The sequence below is a fragment of the Pteropus medius genome, unplaced genomic scaffold (assembly GCF_902729225.1).
Source record: "Pteropus medius unplaced genomic scaffold, Ma_sr-lr_union100, whole genome shotgun sequence".
Taxonomy (NCBI): domain Eukaryota; kingdom Metazoa; phylum Chordata; class Mammalia; order Chiroptera; family Pteropodidae; genus Pteropus; species Pteropus medius.
In genome coordinates this window covers 3,040,028-3,065,550 of record NW_024340692.1, presented here as the reverse complement: position 1 = coordinate 3,065,550, position 25,523 = coordinate 3,040,028, and the positions used below count along the sequence as shown (strand labels likewise).

Sequence of the window (25,523 nt, the reverse complement as noted above, 5' to 3'; positions counted from 1 at the left end):
GCACATTTGCTAGCTCTAGCTGAAACTGTATAATATGATCTAGGGATTGTGTTAATTAATGTGGCTCTCATCTGTTGGAGGTGTCGTTCTTCATTAGCTTGTATTTTAGACACTGCCGTGCTTCATTTTTGGAATGAGGTGGAGAGGGGATAACCTAGCCAGCCATCCTTGTTTGATCTCCTAGATACATACGCAATGCAGAATGCCTGAGCTCTCTTGGTTCCCTGCCCTGTCCTGCTAATCCCAGCTGAGCTCATTATGGTGTAGCCTTGCTGCTACTCTTGGAGCCAGAGCTGTCCAAGCTAATTACTGGTAGCAGCAGAACTGCCTGTTAAGGGTCTGGTATGGATCTGCTAACATGGTCCTTGGTAGTGACCTGCAAAAGACACGAGGGAATTGCTTGCTTTCTAGCTGTGCAGTGCCTGTCCTTTGGGCTTAATGCTGATCCCTCTGCATAGGTCTTTTAGCTGCCCTAAGTATAAAACTTGATGAAGGATACCCAGATTTTAGAAAACATACAGTTTGCTTCCTTGATCTTATAATTTACGGGCTATTATATTTAGCTTGCTAAAAAGCAAGCGCTTTTTTTGAAACAAATAGGAGATAGACCAACATAATTAGCCTCTTTTTCTACTTAACTATTTCTTCATTTAGAGTTAATTTTTGACACTCATACCATGTAATTTTTTGAAAGGCCGGATATCTTTTACTTATTAGAATTTAGTATTATGTGGTATAATGTTATTAAATATCATTAAATTTTCTTAGTTATAAATCAAAATTATATTCTACATGCTGTATGACAACACATGTAACTTTAGAGTACCACCTTTTGCATGCAATGATAAACTTTTGAGGAAATGATCATGTTAATTTTCCTCTTAAAGTTTACTACACTCTATTAGTGGTAAATGTTTGATACTGGTAATAAACTCTCATATCTTGAAAATTATTTTATGGATTTGTCCCAGAAGTATTCCCTGATAATTTTAATAGCTTTATTGAGATATGAGTCATAAGCCATATAATTCACCATATAAAGTGAACAATTCAATAGCTTTCAGTATATTTGAAGAGTTGTGCACTTTTAGAACATTTTCATCAAAACCTAACACCAATTAACTGCACCTTCCAATCCTTCCACCTACCATTTTCAGCCCTAGGTAACTACTAATTTACTTTCCGTGTCAGATTTGCCTATTCTAGACATTTCATTTAAATGGAATTATACAATATGTGTTCCTTTGTGACTAGCTTCTTTCAATTGGCATAATGTTTTCATAAGGTTTATCCATGTTGTAGTATATATCAATACTTTAATAATCTTTAACATTCTTTTTATCTACATAAACAAAAGTTAATTTTGGACAAAATGAGTTAGGTGAGGAGAACTAATCTAATTGCAATGTCTCATTTATGCAAAAAAATATCAAGAAGAGATTAGCTAAGTGGAGATTTTTTAAATTCATTAATGAAATTGAACTAAAGAAAAATTATAACTCCTTTTAAGAGAGTTAGGGAACCGTTAGAATCCTGGTCTGTTTACTCGGCTGTGCGTATACATGTACTTTAAATTAAATGCTAAGAGCCATTACTAAAGATGTGGAACTCTCTGCCCCTCTGAAATCTGTTTAAATTTATTAATGTGATAGCCATTTGTAAAGATAATTCTTAATTCAGTTAAAGTAGTGAAGTTTGGGTAGATAACCTTAAAGAATGCTAAATAATTGATATAAACTTTAAACCATATAATAATATTTTTGGAGGGAGAGTTATTTTGTGAAACATTTATCAGTTAACAGCTGTGTTTGAGCTACTGTGTGACAGGCAATCTACTAGGTGAATTAAATGAGAACATCAGACTTTCTACTCTAGGAAGCTTCCTTGGAATTGTGTTCTGTATTAAATGTTCTAATGAAATATGTTAAAAATAGAAATAAAAATATCATGGTGAAACAATAAGACTTACAAAATATCAATCTTTTATTCATTGAGGTTTGTTTATTAATGACAGATTTTTTACTTTAAAAAATTTATGTCTAACGGCCATGCCACCTTGAACAAGCCCTATCCCGTCTGATCTCGGAAGCTAAGCAGGGTCGGGCCTGGTTAGTACTTGAATGGGAGACCACTTAGGAAGACCAGGTGCTGTAGACGTAAAAAATAAATGATAAAGGACTGGTGCTGTAAGCATAAAAAATTTAAAAAAGAGATTGTAAGCCGACAAGTTCCTTGCAATCAGTGAGGTCAACCAAGGGTTGCCTCGCCTAAAAAAAAAAAAATTATATATAGTACATTGAGTTTTTAGCATACAGTTTTATGAGTTATAACACATACAGTGTTACATCTATATCTCTATTCTCTATTTATCATCTATCACCTATCTAGTACAATAGTTTAAAGTCACTACTGCCACTATCAAGATATAAATTAGTTCCATTAACTCAAAACATTCTCTTGTTCTGCCCCTTTATAGTCAAATCCTCTACCATCCCTAATACTTGCCAGTCACTGATTGTTCTTTCTTGCTATAGCTTTGCCTTTTTTTCAGAATGTCATATGCATGAGATCATACAAGCTTTAACTTTTCGAGATTGGTTTCTTTTACTCAGCAAAATGCCTTTGAGATTTATTGTGTTGATTCATTCAATTTGTTCCTTTTAATTGCTAAGTGGTATTCTGTTGTATCAATGTGCCACAGTTTGTTTATTCATCCCTGAAGAACTTTTGTGCCTTTGTTTTTTTTGCAATTATGAATAGAACTGCTGTATGCAGTTTTTGTATGAGCGTAACTTTTTGATTTTTTAAGGTAAATACCTAGGAGTTGCATTATTAGGTCGTATGTATAACTCTGTGAGAAGCTCCCAAAGTGTTTTCCGGAGTGGATTTAGTATTTTTCCTTCCCACCAGGAATGCATGTGAGTCAAGTTGCTCCACATCCTTGGCATCACTTAGCGTTGTCATTTTTTAGACCATTTTAGTAGGTGTGCATTGCTATCTCATTGTGATATTAATTTGCATTTCCCTAAGGTGAATGGTATCAATGATTTTTTACATGCTTATTTGCTGTCTTTATATCTTCTTTGATGAATGTCTTCAAATCATTTGCCCATTAAAATAATTGATTGGTTAGTAAACCAATTAAACAATAATTGTTCTCTATAAAATCTTTATACAACTTCTTAATCCAATGTGCGATTTGCAAATATTTTCTTTCACTCTATAGATTACCTTTTTATTCTCTTAACAATGTCTTTTGCATGGCAAAAGTTTTAATTTTGAAGTCCAATTTATTTTTTTATCTTCTAATAACTATCTTCCAGATCTGAGATCACAAGTATTTTATTCCATGTTTTCTTCTAAAAGTTTTATATTTAGCTCTGTGATTCATGTCAGCTAATATTTGTGCAAGTTATGAGTTAAAGGTTGAAGTTTATGTCTTTTGCAAATGTATGTTCAATAGTATCAACATCATTTTTGAAAAGACTTCTTTCTCCAATAAATTGCCTTTGTAACTGTCAAATATATCAACTGACTATATTTCTGTGGGTCTATTTCAAGACTTTATTTTCTTCCATTAATCTGAGTACCTAAGCTTTTGTGAACACCACACTGTTTTAATTACTATAGCTTTCTAAGAAGTCTTAAACTTAGTGTGAGTCAAACAGCTTTATTCTTTTTCAAAATCGTTATGGCTTTTCTAGTCCCTTTGCTTTTTCATGTAAGTCTTAGCTACAAAAAAAGATAAAAAAAAATATAGCTACAGCTACCAAAGTCATGTAGAAATCTTGATTGAAATTGTGTTAAATCTATAGATCAGTTTGGAGAAAACGGACACATTAACTATGTTGTCTTCTATTCCATGAATATGGCATGTCTCTTAATTAATTAATTAATTAATATTTAATTTTTAATTTTTTTTCAGGCGAGGCAACCCTTGGTTGACCTCATAGATTGCAAGGACCTTGTCAACTTACAATCCCTTATTTTTTATTTTTTTATTTTTTATGCCTACAGTACCTGGTCTTCCTAGGTGGTCTCTCATCCAAGTGCTAACCAGGCCCGACCCTGCTTAGCTTCTGAGATCAGACGGTATTGGGCTTATTCAGGGTAGCATGGCCGTAGACCTCTTAATTTATTGATATTTCTTTTATCAGTGTTTTAGTTTTAGCATGCAGATTCTATATGTCTAATCCTTTTGTTAGATTTGTGCCAAAGTATTTAAATTTTAGAGCTATTATAATGGCATTGTATATTTAATTTTGGTTTCTAATTATATATTGCAAGTGTATAGAAATAAGTTACATTTTTCCATGCTGACATTATATCTTACATTATTGATATTTTAGAGCTAAGTCTGCCATGTTATTATTTCTTTTGTTTGTTTCCTCTGTTTCCCTTTGCCTTCCTTCCTGTGTGTTACTTGAATTTTTTTTTTTAGAATTACCTCTTAATTTCTCTATAGAGTTTTGGAGTATATCTTTTTGAATTAGTTTTTTCGTGTTTACTCTAAGGGCTATATGTACATAACTTATGACAGTCTACTGGTATCAGCATTTTACCACTTTCAGAGGAATGTAGAAACCTTACTACTATATATGTCCCTTTCTACTCCCCCCTTTATTATATAACTGTCATAAATATTTTCTCTAAATACATTTAAAAACTCATTAGATATTGTTATAATTTTTGCTTCGACTGTCAAACATAATTTTAAAACTTTGAAAGAGGGATAGCCTATAGTTTTACTGATAAATATATTAGAGATATTTTTATTCTTTCCTTCTGACCTTTTATTCTTTACTTCTGACCTTCCGAATTTTCTTTTACCATTTTTTTTTTCTGTTTGAAAAATTTACCTTTAGACCTTTTTTTAGGGTAGGTTGGCAAGCAACAAATTCTCTTAAGTTTTCTTCTTTCTATAATGTCCTCATTTTGCCTTCATTCCTGAAGGATATTTTCACTGGATAGAGAATTCAGGGTTAGCAATTTTTGTTGTTAGCACTTTGAAAATTCGCCACTTCCTTCTGGTCTCCATGATTACTGATGGAAATTATACTGCTATTTGAATCATTGTTCTTCTGAAGGTAATGCATCATACTCTCTAGCTGCTTTTAATCATTTTTCCTTTTTCTTTTCACATGTTTGATTGTGATATGTCTTGGCATGGATTTCTTTGGATTTATCCTGTTTGGATTTCTTTGGGTTTATCCTGTTTGGAATTCTATAAGTTTGAATCTCTAGATTTGTACTTTTGTAGATTTGGAAAATTTTGGTCATTATTTCTTCAAATACTTTTCTCAGCCCCATATTTTTCTCTCCTTCTGGGACTCTATTCTTATGAATATTAGATCATTTAATATTGTCCTACAGGTCCCTGAGGCTCTGTTCACTTTATTTTTCATATTTTATCTCTCTTATTCAAATTGGGTAATTTCTATTATCTGTTTTCAAGATCACTGGTTCTTTCCTCTTAAATCTGTCATTACTGCTATTGAGCCTATGCAGTGTGATTTTTATTTTGGTTTTATAATTTTCAATTCTAAGATTTACATTTGATTTTTCTTTATATCTCTTATTTATTTGCTGAGATTCTTTTATTTGTTTCAACATCATTCATAATTGTTCTTTGGAGCATTTTAATCATGGCTACTTTAAAATCCTGTCAAGTAATTTTAACTTATGCATTATCTTGGTGGCGGCATTTCTTAATTATGATTTCTCCTTCAAGTTGGGATTTTCTTTGTTCTTGGTATGATGAGTGATTTTCAGTTGTCTACTAGACATTTGGAGTATTGTTTCGAGACTCTTGGGCTTATTTAAATCTTTTATATTAATAGACCTCTGATGATATCATGTCTGAGAGAGAGGGTCACATCATTACTGCCAGGAAGGGGTGGGATTCTTAGCTCCTAACTTCGTCCTTGCTGACATTGCATTAAAGGTGGTGCAAAGGAGTGCTTCATTACCACTTGATCTTGGTGGAAGTCCAGGCTTCTCACTTGGCCTTCATTGACAGTGAGAGCAAGGCTGTTTCCTTTTTTTTTCTCCAGTTGTGGTTATCATCAACGAGATTCTGTCCTGCTAGTCTGCCCCATTCCCAGTTCTTTGGCTAGAGAGAGAAGACAAGACTGTTCTTGAGACTTTTTTGTTTGTGTCCATTGGCATTTCTGGGTTGTAGGTTTCTTCAGTACCTAGTTTGAGATGTTTAAGAGGAAAGAAAAAAGCTAGGGAACCTATCACCATGAGTTGTTACTTTAGTATTGTTCCTCTACTCGAAAAATCCTGATCCTATTTTTTTTCTTCTCCCTGCCTTTCAGAGTCTTATGTTTGTTTTATATATTATATTTCAGAGTTTTTATATTTAATTAGTAGGAGGAATAGGGATAAATACATCTATTCCTTCTTGTCAGGATCAGAAATTTCAGCTTGTTTTTCTGTGGACTAGGAAGTCTTATTTTTGTGTCATACATTAATTAGGATCTAGTTTAATACTTAGCCCTGACGTTTTAAGGAGTAAAATTTACCTCTATTTATGCAAGAATAACTATATTTTAAAATTAAAGCTAGAACACATAAAAAAGATGTACTACTAAAAATACTTTTAAACTAAATTTGAAAAGTACTTCCAAATCTAATCTTAAAAGTTGAATGAACTTTTCAAGATCCTAATAAAAATGGTATGTGGCAACTCTAAGTTTATAAAATATGATTAAAAAAAATGATCCTACCATGTTATAGTGTATCTACCATTGAGTATGGTCAGAAGTATTTGTTGCTGCTATAGTTTGAGGACTTAAGAGAGTTGCATGGAATAGAGTTCCTATAATAATTCATTTAGGTTTATAAAATATATCTAATTATTATATCATAATGATAGTTTAACAAAAAGACCAAGAACGTAACAATCTTCAATGAACTGATAAATTGGCTTATTCCTTCAATATTCATTTAACACATATTTATGTATTTATTCATCTACTTATTTAGTCAATATTTAAACAATATAATTTAGAGCCAGGCACTAAGTTAGGGACTGAATATACAGAGATGTACTGAAGAGTCATAATTTTAAACAATAATGTTTATTTTAGGGGTACCTTCCATGTACTGGCGAGGTAAAACCACTCTTTGGGATGCTAGATAAAAGAGGCAAGGAAAACTTTCAGAAATGCTAGTAGGCTCACTCAGCTTTTTCATTTAGTTGAGGATGTTGCCTTACTGACACTAAATTAGATTTGTGAACTAACAAAGTCATGTTAACATTCTCCTAAACAAAAACATTACTGTAAAAACATTTCTTTTTTTCTTTTTCTTTTCTTTTTTTCTTTTAAGCAAGGTAACCCTTGGTTGACCTCACAGATTGCAAGGATCTTGTCAGCTTACAATCTCTAATTTTTTTTTTTCCTTTTTACACCTACAGCACCTAGTCTCCCTGAGTGGTCTCCCATCCAAGTACTAACCAGGCCTGACCCTGCTTAGCTTCCGAGATCAGATGAGATTGTACTTGTTCAGGGTAGCATGGCTATAGACTATAAAAGCATTTCTGTACGTTCTTTCTGACTAATGGTATAAAACTATAAAAAGGGTGCCATAGAGTATCAAGCAATCAAGCATTTTTTATACAGCATCCGGCATGTCCTTGCTAGGAACCCTAGAAGAGAAAGGAAATTATGCTGATATTTATTATATGTTTTCTATATCCTTGGCTAAATAAACCAAGAGCTTGCATTGGGTAGGTAATTTTGGTCTTCTTATCCTAATTTATAACCTATATAAAATTTTGCACCTGGACACTCTGCTAAGGCGCAGAGAAACAAAGAGAAATCATATGCCACCCTTTTCATTAGGACCTCGCAACACAGCAGAAAAAACAGGCAAAAGTGTAGTAAGATCAATAGTAAGGGAATAGTAGCAGCATAAAGTAGGGAAAATGGCATTATGATTGTTCATTTGCTCAAAACAGAAACCTAAGGGGTTATAACAGATTTTTCCTCTATCTGACCTTCTAACAGTCTACACCAAGTCTTAATGATTCTACATCACAATTATCTCTAGAATAGGTCTGTTTCTTTCTTATTATCAGTGCCCTTATCCAAATTACCACATCGTCCCTCGCCAACTAGAATAAACTTGTAAATACCTCCCTACATCCACTATTATCCCCTTGGATCCACTTTTCCCCAGTGCTGCAGTGATCTTTTAAAATACAAAACTGAGCATATCTCTCCCCTGTTGAAATGGAATTATCTTTCCATTGCTCTTAAAATCTAAATTTTTTATATAACACACTTGAATATCTTACCATTTCTGCTTCACTTTTGTTTCTTAACTGAAAATAAGTATGAGAATGGAAAATATTCACAAAAATTACTGATGTTTTTCCTACTTGATGCTGAGAATCCTGGTTAATGAATTTGTCAATGAAGGCAGTTAGAGTTGGGGTCAGTGGTTAAGGGTTTAGAATTCATAATTAAAAACTTCAATTTTATTTTGTAGAAGTAAGGAATTTTAGCCCATATATCATAACTAGTTAAAGTCTTCTTTATTTCAATGATCTTTGATAATTTTTCTTTAATGGTAAAATGTAAAATTATATAAATCAATGGCATAGCTCAGAATATAGTACTTGCTTCTCTTTTGGGTTAAATGTTAAATATATATAGGCCATAATTTCAAAGACTATTTTATAAAATTCAATAATATTTGCTTAAGGAACTAAAATAAAAATATTATGGTAGAAAAGTTCAGCTGTATTTTTACTTCTTCAAAGCAAGACTCCCTATCTTCTTAAGCAAGAATTTTTTTCATATATAAAAGTGAAAATTTTAGGAACTGCATTTCTCCAACATGCGTTGGAAATAAAATTTTTAGGAAAAAAATGTCTGCTAATCCTGACATATGTTGAAAATAAATGTATTTTTGATAACAACAATGTACAAATTACATAATAGTTTTATTTTAAAGCATACAATTCAGTAGCATTTAGTGCATTTATGGTGTTGGGTAGCCATGATCTTTATCTAATCCAAAGCATTTTTATCAGCCCCAGAAGAGACTCCATACCTAATAAGAAATTATTCCCCATCTCCCCATTTCTCTTTTCTACCAGCTCCTTGGAACCACTGATCTGCTCTCTCCCCTACAGATTTACCTGTTCTGAATATTTCATATAAACAGAATCATACAAAATGTGACCTTGTATGTCTGGCTTCTTTCACTTAGTGTAATGTTTTCAAGCTTCATCCATATTGTAGTATGTATCAGTACTTCATTCCTTTTTGCAGCTGAATAGCATTGTGTGTATTACCACAATTTATGTATTCATTGATGGACATTTGGGTTTCTTCTACTTTTTGGCCATTGTAAATTGTGCTACTATATGAGCAATTGTGTATAAGCACTTGTTTGAGCAGAATTTCTGAGTTATATGGTCTATGTTTAACTTTTTGAGGAACTGCCATAGTGTCTGTATCATTTTACATTCCCACCAGCAATCTACAAAAGAAAGGTTCTACTTTTCCCACATCCTTGTCAACAATTGTTATTATTATTATTTTTTCTTTCCTTCTCTTTCTCTCTCTCTTCTTTTTTGATTTGCGTATTCTTTTTATTAGGCATTTGTAAATATTTTCTCCCATTCTGTAGGTTGTCTCTTTCTTTTCATGATAGAGTCCTTGGATGTACAAAAGTTTTTAATTTCGGTGAAATCTAATTTATATATTTTTTCTTTTGTTGTTTATGCTTTTGGTGTCACATCTATATAGCCATTGCCAAGTCCAAGGTCATAAAGATTTACCCCCATGTTTTCTTCTGTTTTATAGTTTTAGCTCATGTTTAGATCTTGGGTTCATTTTTAGTTATTTTTTTTGTATGCTGTGAAGTAGGTCAACTTTATTCTTTTGCATGTGAATATCCAGTTATTCCAGATATTATTTTTTATAACTTTGACAGTCTATATGGTCTACATATAAGAGTTAATGAGATGAATTAATAAGATGAAAATTTAAAGATGTTCGTCCTTGAGAAATCAGTACAACATGGAACAGCACACGCTATAAGCCCAAGTGCAAAGGAGAATTTAAGTTCTGGGATATTAATGTAATCAGGAGTTGTACAAGTTATCAAGGTCCATTGAAAGGCAATGGATTTCAAGGCTATGTGACAACAGGTTTTGAATCTCAGTTACTTTATGATTGAGAACCAGGGACAAATTATTCATCTAGTAAGATTAGAGCTTTCATAAGTAAACTCATCTATTAAGTGTTCCTCAGTAGGAGTGAGAAGTTTCGGAACAAGATTAGCATAAAACCTAATTCATTGCTGATTTAGAGCCCCAAAGCCTAGGGTCCCTTATATCCCTCTTTTCTGTCCCTAGAATTCTTCAGAACATGATGAACTTAAGAACCATCGATAGGCATTAAGAATTCATTCAGGATACTATTAACATACTGAGGCCTGGAAGCAAGTAAACATTATAGCTAAGTAAATGCTATATGTTAAAAAGCCTTTTAAATTATGGAGATTTAAAATATTAGTTACATATAACTAAATCTGTGGGACTCTGTATTGTTTGTGCTTTCATTCACTAATTCAATAATTATGCTGGGTATTGGAAGTAAAATATCGAGCAAAACACATATGGCTCCAGGCTTCACAGGGCTTCAGGTTACTTGAGAACACAAATAATAATCAATAAGCATACAAATATATAATTACAAACTTTGATTAATATGAAGATAAAACTCTTCCATGCCTTTCCATGTTTGTGTTTCCCTCATTCTTTCCATTCCATTCCCCGCCTCCATCTTTCCTGCTATTCTATCCGACTAAAATATAGAAATGGTTTATACTTTTGTTTGCTGTATAATCAATCTAAATTGTTGGAGATGTGTTTTTTTATCGTGGTAAAATATACATAACCTAAAATTTCCCATTGTAACCATTTTTAGGTGTACAGTTCAGTGCCATTAAATATATTCACATGGTTTTACTACTGGTAAAACAATCAGTTACTACCATCAGTCTCCAGAACTTTTTCATCTTCTCAAATTGAAACCATTAATAGTAACTTCTCATTCTCTTTTCTCTCAGCCTTTGTCTCTTTCTCCTTTCTGTGTCTATGAATATGTCTTTTCTAGGTACCTAATATAAGTGGAATCATACAATAGTTTTCTTTTTGTGTCTGGTTTATTTCATTTGTCATAATATTTTCAAGGTTTTTCTGTGTTGTAGCATGTGCTAGAATTTTTTTCCTTTTTAAGATGGAACAATTTTACACTGTATATAAAAACCACATTTTGTTTATCCATTTATCTATTGTTTGATATTTGGGTTATTTCCACTTTTGAGCTATTATACTTATGTTGTATTGTCATTGTACTTTGCTGTATGGTTAACAAGATTGTGAGCTAAGAAAAAGAACATTTTGTATCCATTGGCAGATATTTTATTGGAGTAAATGGAAAAAATATTTTGAAGTTTTATTTTTTAACTCGAGATTAACTTGATGTTGCTACCTTAAATTGCTTTTTGTTACATTTAAAACTATATATATATATATGTATACACATGTATACATATATATATACATATGTATACATACATATATATACATACATACATATAGTATTTATTTTTGATGTCATATGTCTTAGTCTGTTCAGGCTACTATAATATAATAGCACAGACTGGATAACTTATGAACAACAGAAATTTATTTCTCACAGTTCTGAATGCTGGAATTCTGAGATTAGGGTGCCCTCATGATCAGGTGAGGGCCTTATTCCAGCTTGCAGATTTCTTGTCTTATCCTCACATGACCAATGAGGCAACAGAGCTCTCTGGGGTCTCTTATAAGGACACTAATCCTATTCATGATGGCTCCACTGTCATAAGCTAAGCACCTCTGAAAAGTTCCACCTCCTTTCTTTGGGGCTTAGAATTTCAACAAGAATTATAGGGGCATATAAACATTTGGATCCTAGCATCATACATATAGTATTATTAATTTAATTGCTGCCTTCATTTGTTTTCATACATCTGTGGCACTATATGTATATGTTTTAAATTGCTTAAAGGATAACATAGTATTTACTTAAGGAATTACATAGTAAATTTTAAGTATTGAATAATCCTCTGATTTTTCTTTAAAACGTTAGCAGAGTTACTTTCTTGTATTTAGTGTGTTTTGTAACACCAAATAACGCAGTCTATCTTAATGCATTTTTTCTTTAGAGAAAATAATTTTATCAAGGATGTTGAGTTTGAACTTCTGAATTGAATGCTAATGACCACATATAAATATAAAAATTTATTTTAAATGATATAGGCAACTAATACAAAGTATTTATTTATTCTAAAAACTACTTCAGATTTCAGAATAGTTTGTTTTCAGTGTAGATCAGTTGCTTCTTAATGTTCATAAGAAATATACTATCATATATTATCAATGTAGAAATGTAGGCAAAATTATCTTCAAATATAAAAAAGCATTTAATTTGGGGATATCTTTTCTCAATATTTGTAATTCCATCTATAGAATATATAAATGCGTGAGAGAAAAATTTTACTCAAATAGATTCTTAGAAATATTTTAAATAAAGTGAACTAAGACATATTAATAAGGATATTGTGGTATTTTTGTAATAGTGAAGAATTAGAAACAATCTAAATGACCATTAGTAGTTGATGTAAGTGCAGTGTGGTATATTAATATAATGAGATACTATATATATGGCATTTAACATGAATAAATTAGACCTACATTTATCTGGAAATGCTTTAAAAATAAAAGTTGAGTTAAAGGAAGGAAGTTGAATTATGGTATGCACGCTATAACATATTCTGGAAAAATATAGTATTTTTAATCATAGAACTACTGTATTTTGTAGATATATATATGTGCACATACATGCACACATATTCACAAAAATATAATTATATGTAGCTATACAAACATCTATAGTATTAAAACATGAAACAGAAATATACATACAAAATTAAAGATACTGATAATTTCTGGAGAGGGAAGAAAATGTAATATTATATGGGGTACTACTACTTACAGATCATTTTATTTTTTCACAAAAATAAAAGTTATGAATGTTAGTGTTTTTAACTCTAGATGGTTGGTATATTAATGTTGCTTATACTATTCTCCATACTTTTTTTAATGTTGAAACATTTTGGTTTTTTTTTGTAAGTATGTACTCAAAGACCCAGTAATTACACTTCTAGTTAAAAACACTAAAGCGATCTTGCATATAGGCACATATACAAGGATGTTCACTATAGCATTTTTTTTAATTATGAAAAACTGGAAACAACCAAAATATTAGATGATATAACTGTATGCTTAAAGTCCCAAGAACTTCAATTTTTAAAAAACAATTATAATTAGTAGAATATTTTATGTTATACTGTACACAAAAGTCAATTGTAGATGGGCTACAGACCTAAATGTGAAGGATAAAGTAGTAAAACTTTTAGAGGGAAACAAAGAACATCTTTTTGTTTTTACAGTAGGCAAAGGTTTCTTAAACCGGATTTAAAGAGGACTAAATATAAATTAAAAATTGACAAACTGCACTATATTAAAATCAAGAACTTCTGTTCACTGAAAGATACTATTAAGTAAATTAAAAGGTAACTTTCAGAGTGAAAAAAGACATTGCAGTACATATGTCCAGCAAAGGACTAGCATTCAGAATATATGAAGAATTCCTATGAATAAACAAGAAAAGGACATGCAACCCAATAGAAACATGAGTAAAATGCTTAAACAGATATTTCACAGAAGAGCACATCCAAATGTCCAATACATATAATAAAAAAGTGAGCAGCTTGATTTGTCTTCTTTTTCTGTGTGTTTTTTTTTAAGTTGGAAGCTTAAATCATTGTAGATCCTTCTTCTTTTCTAATATAAGAATATAATGCTGTAGATGTCCATATAAGCACTGCTTTAGTACCTCACAAATTTTGAAATGTTGTGTTTTAATTTTTTGCTAGTTCAAAATATTTTCTAATTTCTCTTGGAGCCTTCATTGAGAAAAAAAAGTACTTAAAACTAGGTTCTTTAATTTCAAACATTTGAAAAATTTCCAGACAGCTTTCTGGTAATGATTTCTAATTTAATGATACTGTGGTCGTAGAAGATACTCTGCATGATTTAGATATTTTAAATTTTACTGAGCATTGTTTATGGTCCAGACCATGGTTTTATCTTGGTAAAAATTCCATAGCACTTGAAAAGAATGAGCATCTTGTCGTTATTGGGTGGAGTGTTTTATAAATGTCTGTTAGGTCAAATATTTTCATAGCACATTTCAAATATTCCGTGTTCTTACTGATCTCTACCCACTTTTTCCATTGATTACTGAGAGAGGTATGTTAAAAAAAAAAAACTCAGTTTGAACATTTTCAGTTTTGTTTTTTTTTTAACACCTTGTTAGTACAGGTTTAGAGTATCCTTTACCAGAGGCTTGCTTATCTTTCTTTACTCATTAGAATGACCCTTTTGAGTTTTTTGTTGAATACCCCTTGCGTTCAACAAAGATTCTCCTCTTTAGCTGGTCACAATTCAAATGTCTCCCAGAACTGTGTGAGGTCTTGGAATAGTTTCCTTTATAGCTCTGGTTTGTAGAGCTTAGTTTGACTCAAGAACAAGGTGGCCCCTAATATTTGTAAATATGTCTTATTAGAAGTAGGGATTGTGTGAGTTCTTCCTAAAAAGAACAAGCTGTAAGTGTAAATACCTTTAAAGAAGCAAGAAATAAAATTTCCAACAACTGTAGCCTTGTGTTCTACTGGGTTAGTGATTTGAGAGCCAAAGAAATGGAAGTTGAGATGAGCTACGTCTGTTTTTTCTTTGTGGGGCCATTCTGAAATTCTTTAGTTAATTGATTTTTCTTTGCTAGCTGATTGATTTTAAAATTGTCTTTTTTTCTCTGGTGTCCTGAAGTTTTCCTATGTTTCTAAGTGTGAGTATAGTTTTACTTATTCTGTTTGAAATTTTTGATAACTTTCATAATCTGTTAACTCATACTTTTCATCAGTCTTCAATCTTTAGTCATTGTATTTTAAATATTCTCTTCCTCCTTCCAGCCGTACCAAATTTTCTCAATTCCGTACTCAATTCTAATAGAATAATTTATATTAGATGCTTTCTGGGCTTCTTATTCCATTCTAATTCATATATTGTTACTATTTTTCTTCTCTTTATTTCTTTGTGTTGTCTTTCATTTTACCAATTTTCAAAAACTTTGTCTATGTGTTAATTAACCCATCTATTGAGTTTTAAATTTCAATTATTAATTTATTATTAATTTTAGTTATTTTATTTAGCATTTTTATATGTTATTTGGTTGTCTTATTTGTCTTCTCTTGTTTCATAAATCCCTGTTCTTTTAAATGTGTTTATCACCTCTTTTTCTTTCTTTTTCAATATTTAAAAAACTCTAATTTAATAAAAATTCATTTTGAATTGTTCTGTTACCTTGTGCATTCTCCCATTCTAGGAGTAGTAATATGTAGACTGTCATTTATAGCTTTGAACTTATTTATATGTTTATTCTTCTCTGCAAACTCGACTTCTTTGAGAATGATTTTCGGTGGTGGTATTTCCCCTTTCTTTTAGTTGTGGAAGCTTCTCTTTAGTGGATAAGTATGTCTTCCTGAATTTATCAGTGTACACTGGCAGTAAACCAGGTTTTGCAATATTATCGATTTGTTAGGTCTCTATAAATATATATGGCTCGATTTTGAAACCAGGCTTAGGATTCTGATTTCACATGGTTGATTTTTATCCCACCCTCAGATTGGGGCAGGAAATCTCTTTTTAATAGAATTTTAACCAGATAAGCTCTGATATTTGGGTTTTCATTTAGCAATTTTTTGTCTCCTAGCTTTATGCAGTTAGCCCAACTTTGTCTCTTAGCCATGAAGGGCCTTGAGCATAAACTTCTATCCATACTCAGATCTCAAGGTCTGAGGTCTCCATGGACAGTACTTGATCCAGGTCTTTTGCCACTGTAGCTCAATTCCATTTTACTAGTAAGGATTCTTTATCTTTACTTGGCATCTAGAAATTTACTATCTTTGCTTTCAGTGCTATGTATTACATTTTTTTTATTATTGTTCTACATAGCATATCTGTGTGTATTATTGTTCTGCATAGCACATCTGTGTGTCATATAGTCTGTGTTTAAAGTATTTAGCATGTTTATTTAGATAAAGTTAAAAATCACTTAAAATATTTTACTCTTCAAATCCTTATTAAAATTCAGTTTTAATTGTTAGGATTTATTAATATATTTTTGCTTTTATTTTACAACTGTCTAATTCATATGTTTTTAAATAACCTTGCTACCTGTGTTTGTTTGCTACATCATTTCTTAAAATAATTATTTATTGCTTTAACTTTAATAGGATGAATCTTCAAGAAGAATTGGATAAACTTAAAGTGCATATATCTATTGATAAAGCAACAATACAAGAATTGAATACATGTATAGCAGAGAAAAGAGAAGGTAAATTATTTGTAAGAATAAATATTTAATGCAGACATTTTTTAATTATCTAGCTCTTGATATTTTATTTTAATTCCTTCTAAGAGTCTTGCCTTTGTTCTCCCTCTTTCCACTACTTTACTCATTGATATCTCATTAACATTTTCACCTGTTGTGAGAAAATCAAATAGAACACCAGAAAGTCAGCTTTATAATTTATTAAAAATTCTAGAAAGCTGTTTCATAAGAAAAGGTAATTTATTTTTATTATTCATTGATGAAGTTTTAGTAGTTATGTTTGTTTAAAGTTTTATAGATATTATAGAGTTATTGAGCTCAATGTCAATAATGCATTTATATTTTTGTTTGACATACATTTTTCTGGAAAAATCATTTAGTTTTCATTGATTGTCCTAAAATCAGAATCTTAGAATTAGAAGGAAACTTGGGGATCTATAAACCTGCAACCTGCCTGACCAGTAGCCTAAAAATGTTCAGTATGAACGAATATATCTGCTCCAATTGCAAGGTTATTCTTTTGTTGAAATCAGGATAACTATATTTACTATACAACTTCAGTCCATACTTCAGTACCTTATTAGAAAAAGGTCAATAAGGTTGATTTGACTGGATTTCTTTTCATTTACTTAACCTTGTTAAAGCTTAATTGTTACCATTATACTTTTTAGGTGTCCACGATTTATACTTAATGATTAACTTAATTTATACTTAATTTATACTTAATAATTAAGTTTTCATATACCACTCATCTGAAACTGTTGTTGTTTCAATTGTTCTTACTTAGGTTACTGATGAATTGTCAAGAACAATATTTGAAGCCCTCTATTTTACACCATTGATTTATGTTATATTTCAGGCTTACTCCTTAATTAGCTTCTGAAACACTGATTTTCCCCTGTTTTACCTTCTACTTCTCTTTCTTGTGTCTTCTTAGTCTCTTCCACTGGGACTTCTTTCAGTTTTTTTCCTTAACTATAGGGTTTCTCTAAAACTTTATCTTTGGTTTACCTTTTTAACATAACTTTGTTGTTTTTGGAAAAATCATTCTACTTAAAAATATTCAAACAATAAGAAAGAATAAAAAGAAGAAAGCAAAAACTCGTAACTCACAAACATACAAAAATAATCAGAATTTCAGAATTAATTATCAAATCAAAAATCTTTTCATACTAATAAACAAAGAAGGCCAGATAGAGAAATTGTGTGAAAAGAAAATCGTAACATATGCTATTAAGAAAGAAATTTACATAATTCTTATTTGGAGCTAACCAAATGAAAAGAAACAGATGTAAAAGTAAAGGAACTACTAAACTTTAGATAAATGTTTCATTTTTCAAGAGTATTAATTTCTGAAAGTTTCCACTAAGATTAAAAAGTTCCAAAATTATTAAAGATGGAATTTTTAAAGTATATATTTTTAAAGTATATATTTCAATTTCAGGGCATATTAAAAATTAACATTTTGCCATGCAAGATGAGAATACCATAAATTTTATAGAACTACTTCTTAATTTTATCAAAGTCTACGACTTTACATATTGTAGCAATGACTTCCTAGTTTCAAACACTTATTTCTATACAGGCATACCTCAGAAATATTGTGGATTCAGTTTCAGGTCGCCATGCTAAATAGAATATCTCAATAAAGCTAGTCACTCAAGTTTTTTGGTTATTTAGTACCTATAAAAGTTATATTTATATTATACTATAGTCGGCTAAGTATGCAATAGCATTATGTCTAATAGAACAATGCACATACTTTAATTAAAAAGTATTTCTTGCTAAAAACTGCTCATCATCATCTAAGCCTTTAATTAATTATAGTCTTTTTTTCTGGTGGAGGGCCTTGCCTTGATGCTGATGAAAACACAGTATCTGTCAAGTGCAATCAAATGAAGCAAAATAAAATCGGTGTCTGAATATAATGATTTCAATATTCATCACATTTTCTAAAAGACATGGCCTTTCTGTTTATACATTCTTTATTTTGATTTATTCCTTGGTTAGCTATATAATTGAAAGTATGTTTTTTTTTTCAAGAAGTAATCAAAATAGCCATATATAACAAGAGCTTACATATTTAAGAATATATTCCCACATTTTTTATAGTCAAGGGATAAATTGGCTGGGTATAATTTTATTGGGTCATACCTTTCCCCCACTAAGAACTTTCTAAGGATTACTCATTTTTGGATCACGGAGTTGCTGTGGAGGCATATTATGGAGAAGTGTCTGATTCCCTCTCCCTCTGGAACCTTACTTCTTGCTTTGGATGTGATTTGCTTTTGCTATATGGATGTTTGAGTTTTTACATTTTTCAATTTGATGTTCCAAAATTAAATTTAAATAGAATATGTCCTGACATACTTTGTTCTAAATTGTATTCTTTTGGATTATCTATATAATTTATTATTTTTCAATTAAGATCTTCCTTCATTTCAAGGAAATTTTTCTTGTATATATTTTTGCATGTGTTTTCTGTTTCATTTTTTTATACTCTAATGTTAGATTATTTCTTGTCTGGCCTTCATATCTATTTTATTCTAATTTAATCTTTTGTCTTTTTCTTCTGCAATCAGTTGATTGTCAGTTTTCTTTCATAAGTAATTCAATTTTTAGCCATATGTATTCTTTTCTTTGTTTTTTTCTAATATTTCTCTTAGATCTACAATGATGTTTTTTGGCTCTCAATTTATTGCCTTAACTCTTCAAGTTACCACTTTGTTTCCTTTGGATGGCTTATTATCTCTTTTATGAGCTTATATTTTATTAAATTCAAGGTTTTGGTACATTCTTTGCTTGTTTAAATTGTGTTTTCTTCTAGACTGGATTTTAAATCTATATTTAGTGAAATGTTCTCATCAGCCCACCTAAGAGAGATCGTTTCCTGGTTGAGGGGTGATTCCAAGGATTCAAATTATTATCTGTGTTTAGCCTGGAGTCTTAGATGTAACTAGCCCTGAAGGTTCTTGTTTTCCTCTACTGAGAACCACTTCCGCTGCTCTTCATGCCTTTCTATAGACCCAGACTTATATTTGGTATTATGCTGTAATGTTTATCTTTTTTCGATTATACATGTCTTTTTATTTATTTATTTTTTTACTCTGCTGAAGAATGTTTATCCTTTTAGGTAGATCTTTCTTTGTATTGTTTACTCACATGCATGTGCTGATCAAAACTTAGCTAAAGACTCAGGGAGGACCCTCTGTAGATCTGTAAAGCTCTTTCTGTCTCTGAGCAGATCTCTTCTACCTGGCACTTTCCCTGCAAATTCTCTCTTCCTTGGACTTAGTGGAATCTGGGATCTGTCTCTTCAATTTAGGAAGATTACCAGACTCCACTTAGCTTCTACCATATCTGTACCATGGGCCAGAAACTCTTAGTAGGCAGTAAGCTAGAGCAATCATAGAGCTCACTTCATTTGTTTGCCCTGTCTCAGGGATGACTACCTTATATTGTCTTACACCCAGTGTCTGAAAACCATTTTTTCATATATTTTATCTAGTTTTTAATTTTTCCATATGGAAGGATAAATCTGATGCCTCTGACTTACTTTTATATCATTGAACATGTTTTCCTTGAATTAAAATCCTAAATCTATATAACTAGTAACCTCTCTCCATGTACCAGATATATATTTCTTATTTCCTGCTACCTGTTTCTCTATGGCTGTTTTGTTTGTTTGTTTGTTTGTTTGTTTGTTTGTTTTCATAAGATTCTAAAAGTTAAGCATGTCCTTCAAAAAAAAAACTCATTACCTTACCTCTCCAATAAGTTCTACCTCCTCTATACCTCCCACATGAACACCTTAAGTGCCTACCACACTAAATTTCTCTTTGCTGAAAATTACAATTTATGTTGTAGCGAATCTTTAATACAATCCCACATAATCTCTATTAGGAGCCCAACTGAGCTGGAGAGAGCTGAGCTTTCAGGAGTCCAAGTAGTTGATTTAAGGTAATAGACAAAAATGAAAGTAACAGTGAAGCCTTTAGTCATTTACTGTATAAGCAAGAGGCTAAAGTGGAGAAAGCTTCAACTTCCCCATTTCATTTTCCTCCATGGAGCTGCACTCCAGTTGAGAATCAGATGGATCAGCACAGACAGGGATTATCTCACTGCCAAAGGAGACCTGAACAGAAGTCTCCTGCATTTTTTATAGACCTAGGTCTTGGAGGATGGAGAAGTAGGAGGTCCAGGAGAGGAAAAGTACTGAAACCGAATGAAGAAAGTATCTTCAAGGTTATCATTCCCCCAACCACCACCACCAAATAAAGAGATCATTAGAGGGAAAATGCACAGATTGGAAACCTGTTATGGTCACATTGGAGTAACAAGGAGGGGTAGACGGGAGAACTCTCAGGCACTTTTCATCTAAAGTTCATGTGTTGTCATGATCATAGGCAGCGGAGCGTCCCTGAAGCACTGAGTCAGCATCAGGGATTTGGCAGACAACTTTCAACAGTCCTGGTTCGGACATCTTGGGAAAACTGTCTCATTATAATTCATCTGCTTCAATTTCAGGGAAATCTTCACCATTGGGTCACTAGATGGTGTGCAGGTCCAGTCAGGGTTTGGTGCTTTCTTTAGATGTGTGACATGAATCCAGTAGTCTGTTTCCTGATATTTGGCAGCACAAGGGTTAGTTAGCAGTACCTGATAGGGGCCTTTCCAGCAAGGTTGAAGAGAGTCTTTCTGAAGACATCTTTTCCTGTAGATGAAATCTACAGGTTGGAAGTGCTTAAGATCTTTATCTCTCTAGAGTGCTCAGTGCAAAACTGCTCTCTCAGAACATAGTTAATTTTGGTAGAAGAAAGTAGGCCTTTATTATATTGAAGTATATCTCTTTTTTTTCCTCAGCTGTGGATCAAAAGCGGCAGGGGCCAGGTGTATTGGGTGTTCTGTGATTATCTCAAAGGTTAAGAGTTTATGAGTTCCAAAGGGTGTGAATCTGATATTTAAAATGACCAATAGCAATACTTTTAGCCAAGGTATTTGGAGGACCTCTACAAATTTTATCAATTGAGTTTTTTTATTCTTTATTTTAAAATTTAAAAAGTTAGACATTTATACAATCAATGAAGTGATTCCCCCCAATTACTCTAGCACCCATCTGGCACTACACACAACCATAACAATAATATTGACTATATCCCCTATGCTATACTCTATATCCCCATGACTGTTTTTTAACTACTAATTTGAACATTTTTTTGAAAAGAAAAATCATAACATAAGCTTTCTCAGGATAGAACAGAAAGTTACATTTAGTTTAGAAGAAATATTGAAATATTTTACACTGTAATAATGCCAGGAGGAAAGGATGGGTAGAAGAATAATTTAACCTTTTTTAAAATTAAGTATGGAATACATTTTTAAGTAGGCATTTATCGGATTGTATAAAATATTTTCTCTTTATAAAGTACTACTGCCTACTCATTGTTTTTTGTTTTTTCGTTTTATACCTTGGCATTCAAAATATATGCATGTGTATGAATATGTATATATTTTGTATTATGCATATTTAAAATCCTTGAGGTTTAAGAAAATAAAAATATACCTAAGTTTAAAATATACCGGTTTAAAATAAGCACGCATACTCACAGGCAAACTCCTTTTCTATGAAAATAGAAAAGGTGTATTGTTTCAATAATATATTTGGAGCGCAACTTTGAAATAATGAGACTAATTCCTATAAACCACAGAAGAAAATGTCTCTTTACTGTCTAGATTCACTTATGTAGTGTATCACATCTATGCTCCCAAAACAGAGAGCAAAACACTCAAAATGTCTAACTTTTCTGAAAGTTTAATAATACCGTTAGTGCATTCAACTAAACTTGAAGATTGAGTGTAGAAAACTTAGTGAAAGTGTTGTAAAACTTGCCAAACAGCACAGATTTGTTGAAGCACCTGACCAGTAAAATGGTTCCCCCAATCACTGTGGCTTTCCACAAGAGATCCCTAGGTAGAGATGATCTTTTCCAAAAGGATTTCAGCCACACACAAAAAAAGCAGTAGCCTGTGTACATGGGATAGCTTCAGTCCGCTGAGAAAACATACAGACATGACTAAAGCATATTTATATTCATGAGATGAGGGAAGCTGTATGAAATCCATTTGCCAGACCTCGAATGGTCCATTAAGCAATTTAAAATGTCTGGGAGCAGTGTGAATAACTTCCCTGGGTTGTACTTTGGGCAAGTGGGACAAGTGAAGTAGGTGCTTTCTGCAGCCTTATTAATATTTCCTCACCAGTATTGATTCATGAATGCTATCATTTGGTCAGTGGACCAGTGGTTTAGTGTGTGTACAGTAGTCGGGAATGGGGATTTTAGTCTTTAGTAGGATTGGGTTGCTTTTTAGCCTGAACCAGAGCTGCTTCTTTTTATCAAACCAACAATTGTTGGATTTCCAATCTTGTTTTTCCTTCTCTGAGGCCAATTGTTGGGCTTCTTTAGCTAGTTTTTCAAAGTTATCATTTGGGAAAATATCCGTTTGGACCATGACAGAGACTGTTGATCCTTTTTAAGGGCAGCATTCCTTGTGGAAGTGTTAGCAAGGTGATTTCCCTTAGCTTTCAGAGAATCAAGTTTAGAATGCCCTGGGATCTTAAAAAGAGCTAACCCAACAGGTAAAGTTTAGCATCCAATAATTCCTGAACATATGGGCTATTTAAAAATTTTGGTTCTGCTGGAAGTAAGGAAGCCACATTGTTTCCACAACATTCCAAAACTATTAGCTGCTCCAAAAGCATATCTACTCTCAGTATTAATGTTGGCCGTTTTGCTCTTGGCTAGCATGCAGGCCCATGTGAGCACTTACATTTTAGCTTGTTGGGCCTGGGCCGTAGTAGCCCAAAGGTGCTTCTTTGATTATATCAAAGGGTATTGATATTGCATATCCAGTGCAATATTGACCATTTTTGCCTTTGAAATAAGAACTATCAGTGAACCATGAGAAGTCAGCATTACTCAAAGGATTTTACTGTAGATCATCAGTAGGTCAGGAGAGATCCATCAGTGTAAGTAGTTGCGAGGGGTTTTGTCTATAATAGAGGGGAGAAGGGAAGCGGATTAAGGTTATTAAAATGTGAAAGAGTTATGTAAAGAGCAGTTAAAAAGATTTCATAGGAGGTGAGGCAGGTAATTAAAAAAGTTACGAGCATAATGAGAATTCAGGAGGGCTTCTATTGCATGGTGTAGAAAGATGCTTAAAGGGGATCCCACACTGATTTTTTTGGCAGCCTTAACTATTAACTAGAAGGGCAGTTGTAGTAATGGCTCTAAGGCAAGGGGAGTTATCCCAGTGCCAGAGGGTCTCGTTGCTAGTTATAATACCCTATGGGTTAATGGTAGTCCCCATGTTTTTGGATGAGTACCCCAAGGTCATTTCCTTTCTTTTCAAATACAAAAAGGAAAAAGGGAATCTGGTATTTGGGATGCCTAAGGGCAGGTTGGTTTATTAAACTCTCCTTTAAGACTTTAAGGCCACATTGTCCTGTTCTTCTCTTAAAATTGGGTTGGGATATTTGTTCTTTAGTAAGACATACAGAGGTTGGCTATAAGAGAGATTTGGGATCCAATTTTGGCAACAACCACTAGGCTAAGAAAACCTTGCAGGTGATGCTTAGTTTTGGGTTGGGGAAACTTAGGATACCATGAAGGCTATCTGGATCTAGGTGCAGCCCTTGTCCTGATAACAGATGCTATAAATATCAAACCTGGGTTTCAGCAAACTGCAGTTTCTCCAAGGGGACATTATGTCCCTTAAAGGCTAAAGCTTTAGCAAGTGGATGCAGTCCTCCTGTGAGGAGACTTGGGAGGAAGGGCAAAGAAGCAAGTCATCTATATATTGAAACAAAGTTGAACCCTTAGAAAACTTCATATCATCTGGATCAGCCTTCAGAATTTGAGAGAAATAAGAAGGGCCCTTAGTAACAGTGAAGCATTATTCTCCAGGTGAACTGTTTTTCTTCCCAAGTGAAGACAAAAAGGTATTGGCTAGCTTCATCAACTGAATATTAAAGAATGCACTGTATAAGTCAATCACAGTAAAGAATTTTCTCTTATTTGGGAAGGTTGTTAATAGTGTATGAGGGTTAGGAACAATAGGATGTTGAAGGATAATAGTGTTGTTTATTGCTTGGAGGTCCTTGGACAAACCTCCACCCTGGGCTCTTGCGTTTTCTCAGAGGTAAAATAGGAGTATTGCAGCACTAGTGCAAGGAACAATGAGATCCTGAGTTTTGTAATTTTCTATTATGGGCTTTATACCTTGAAGTGATTCTTTACTTGTGGGGTACTGGTTGATTCTGGGAAGGGGTTTTAAGGGATATATTTGAATCTTGAAAGGAGGTACACTGTGGATTCTACCAATATAAATTGAAGATTTTGCCTGTAAAGAGGATGGCAGCTGAACCAATAGGGACAAATGATTGGTGCTCCCAAATTTAACTATAGTACCATCAGAAATGGAGCATATAAAAGTTGTCCAAGGGTTATTTAATTCACCTGATTGGCTAATTTGATGGCTGCTATCAAATTCTGGATTTATTTCTCTCTTTTGAGAGAAAGAAATTTCGATATGATGCTTTTCTAATACGTCTTGGCTCAATAAATGAATAGCGGCAGAGGAACTAAGGAGAAAAGAGTGAGTATCTCTCTAAGGTCCTAAACAAAAAGGAATAGGTAGATTCATAGATAGGAACTGTTGAGGTTTATTAGAAATCCCCACTATTTGAATTGTTTTAGTTCTCCAAGGCAGGAGCTACTTTATAGCAGTGGGGTTAAGCATTGAGAGTATGGCTCCCGTGTCAATAAAGACAGAAAAATTCATTCCCAATCTGGAGAGTGGTTTCTCTGAGGAAGATTGGGATGAACCCCTGTAGTTCCTCAGAGCGCTGTCATTGAGAATTAGGAAAACACTGGAAGGGCTGGTTAGAAGGCCGAAGGTGCCTGGAGTGCTTAAATTTGTGATAATTCCTTTTCCATT

General features: G+C 32.6%; 1 protein-coding gene and 3 pseudogenes across 5 annotated transcripts in view; 2 read left to right on the top strand and 2 right to left on the bottom strand.

The window, feature by feature from the left end:
- Positions 1-25,523, top strand: part of CNTLN (centlein) — a 255,643-nt gene that overhangs the window by 137,658 nt on the left and 92,462 nt on the right. For all 5 annotated transcript variants that reach the window (XM_039870922.1, XM_039870887.1, XM_039870754.1 and 2 more), the window contains one exon: positions 16,429-16,529. In XM_039870922.1, the coding sequence (XP_039726856.1) occupies positions 16,429-16,529 (101 nt within the window). The remainder of the gene's footprint in view (positions 1-16,428; positions 16,530-25,523) is intronic.
- LOC120590848 (uncharacterized) lies at positions 2,039-2,156 on the top strand (annotated as a pseudogene).
- Positions 4,009-4,127, bottom strand: LOC120597544 (uncharacterized; annotated as a pseudogene).
- LOC120596201 (uncharacterized) lies at positions 7,415-7,533 on the bottom strand (annotated as a pseudogene).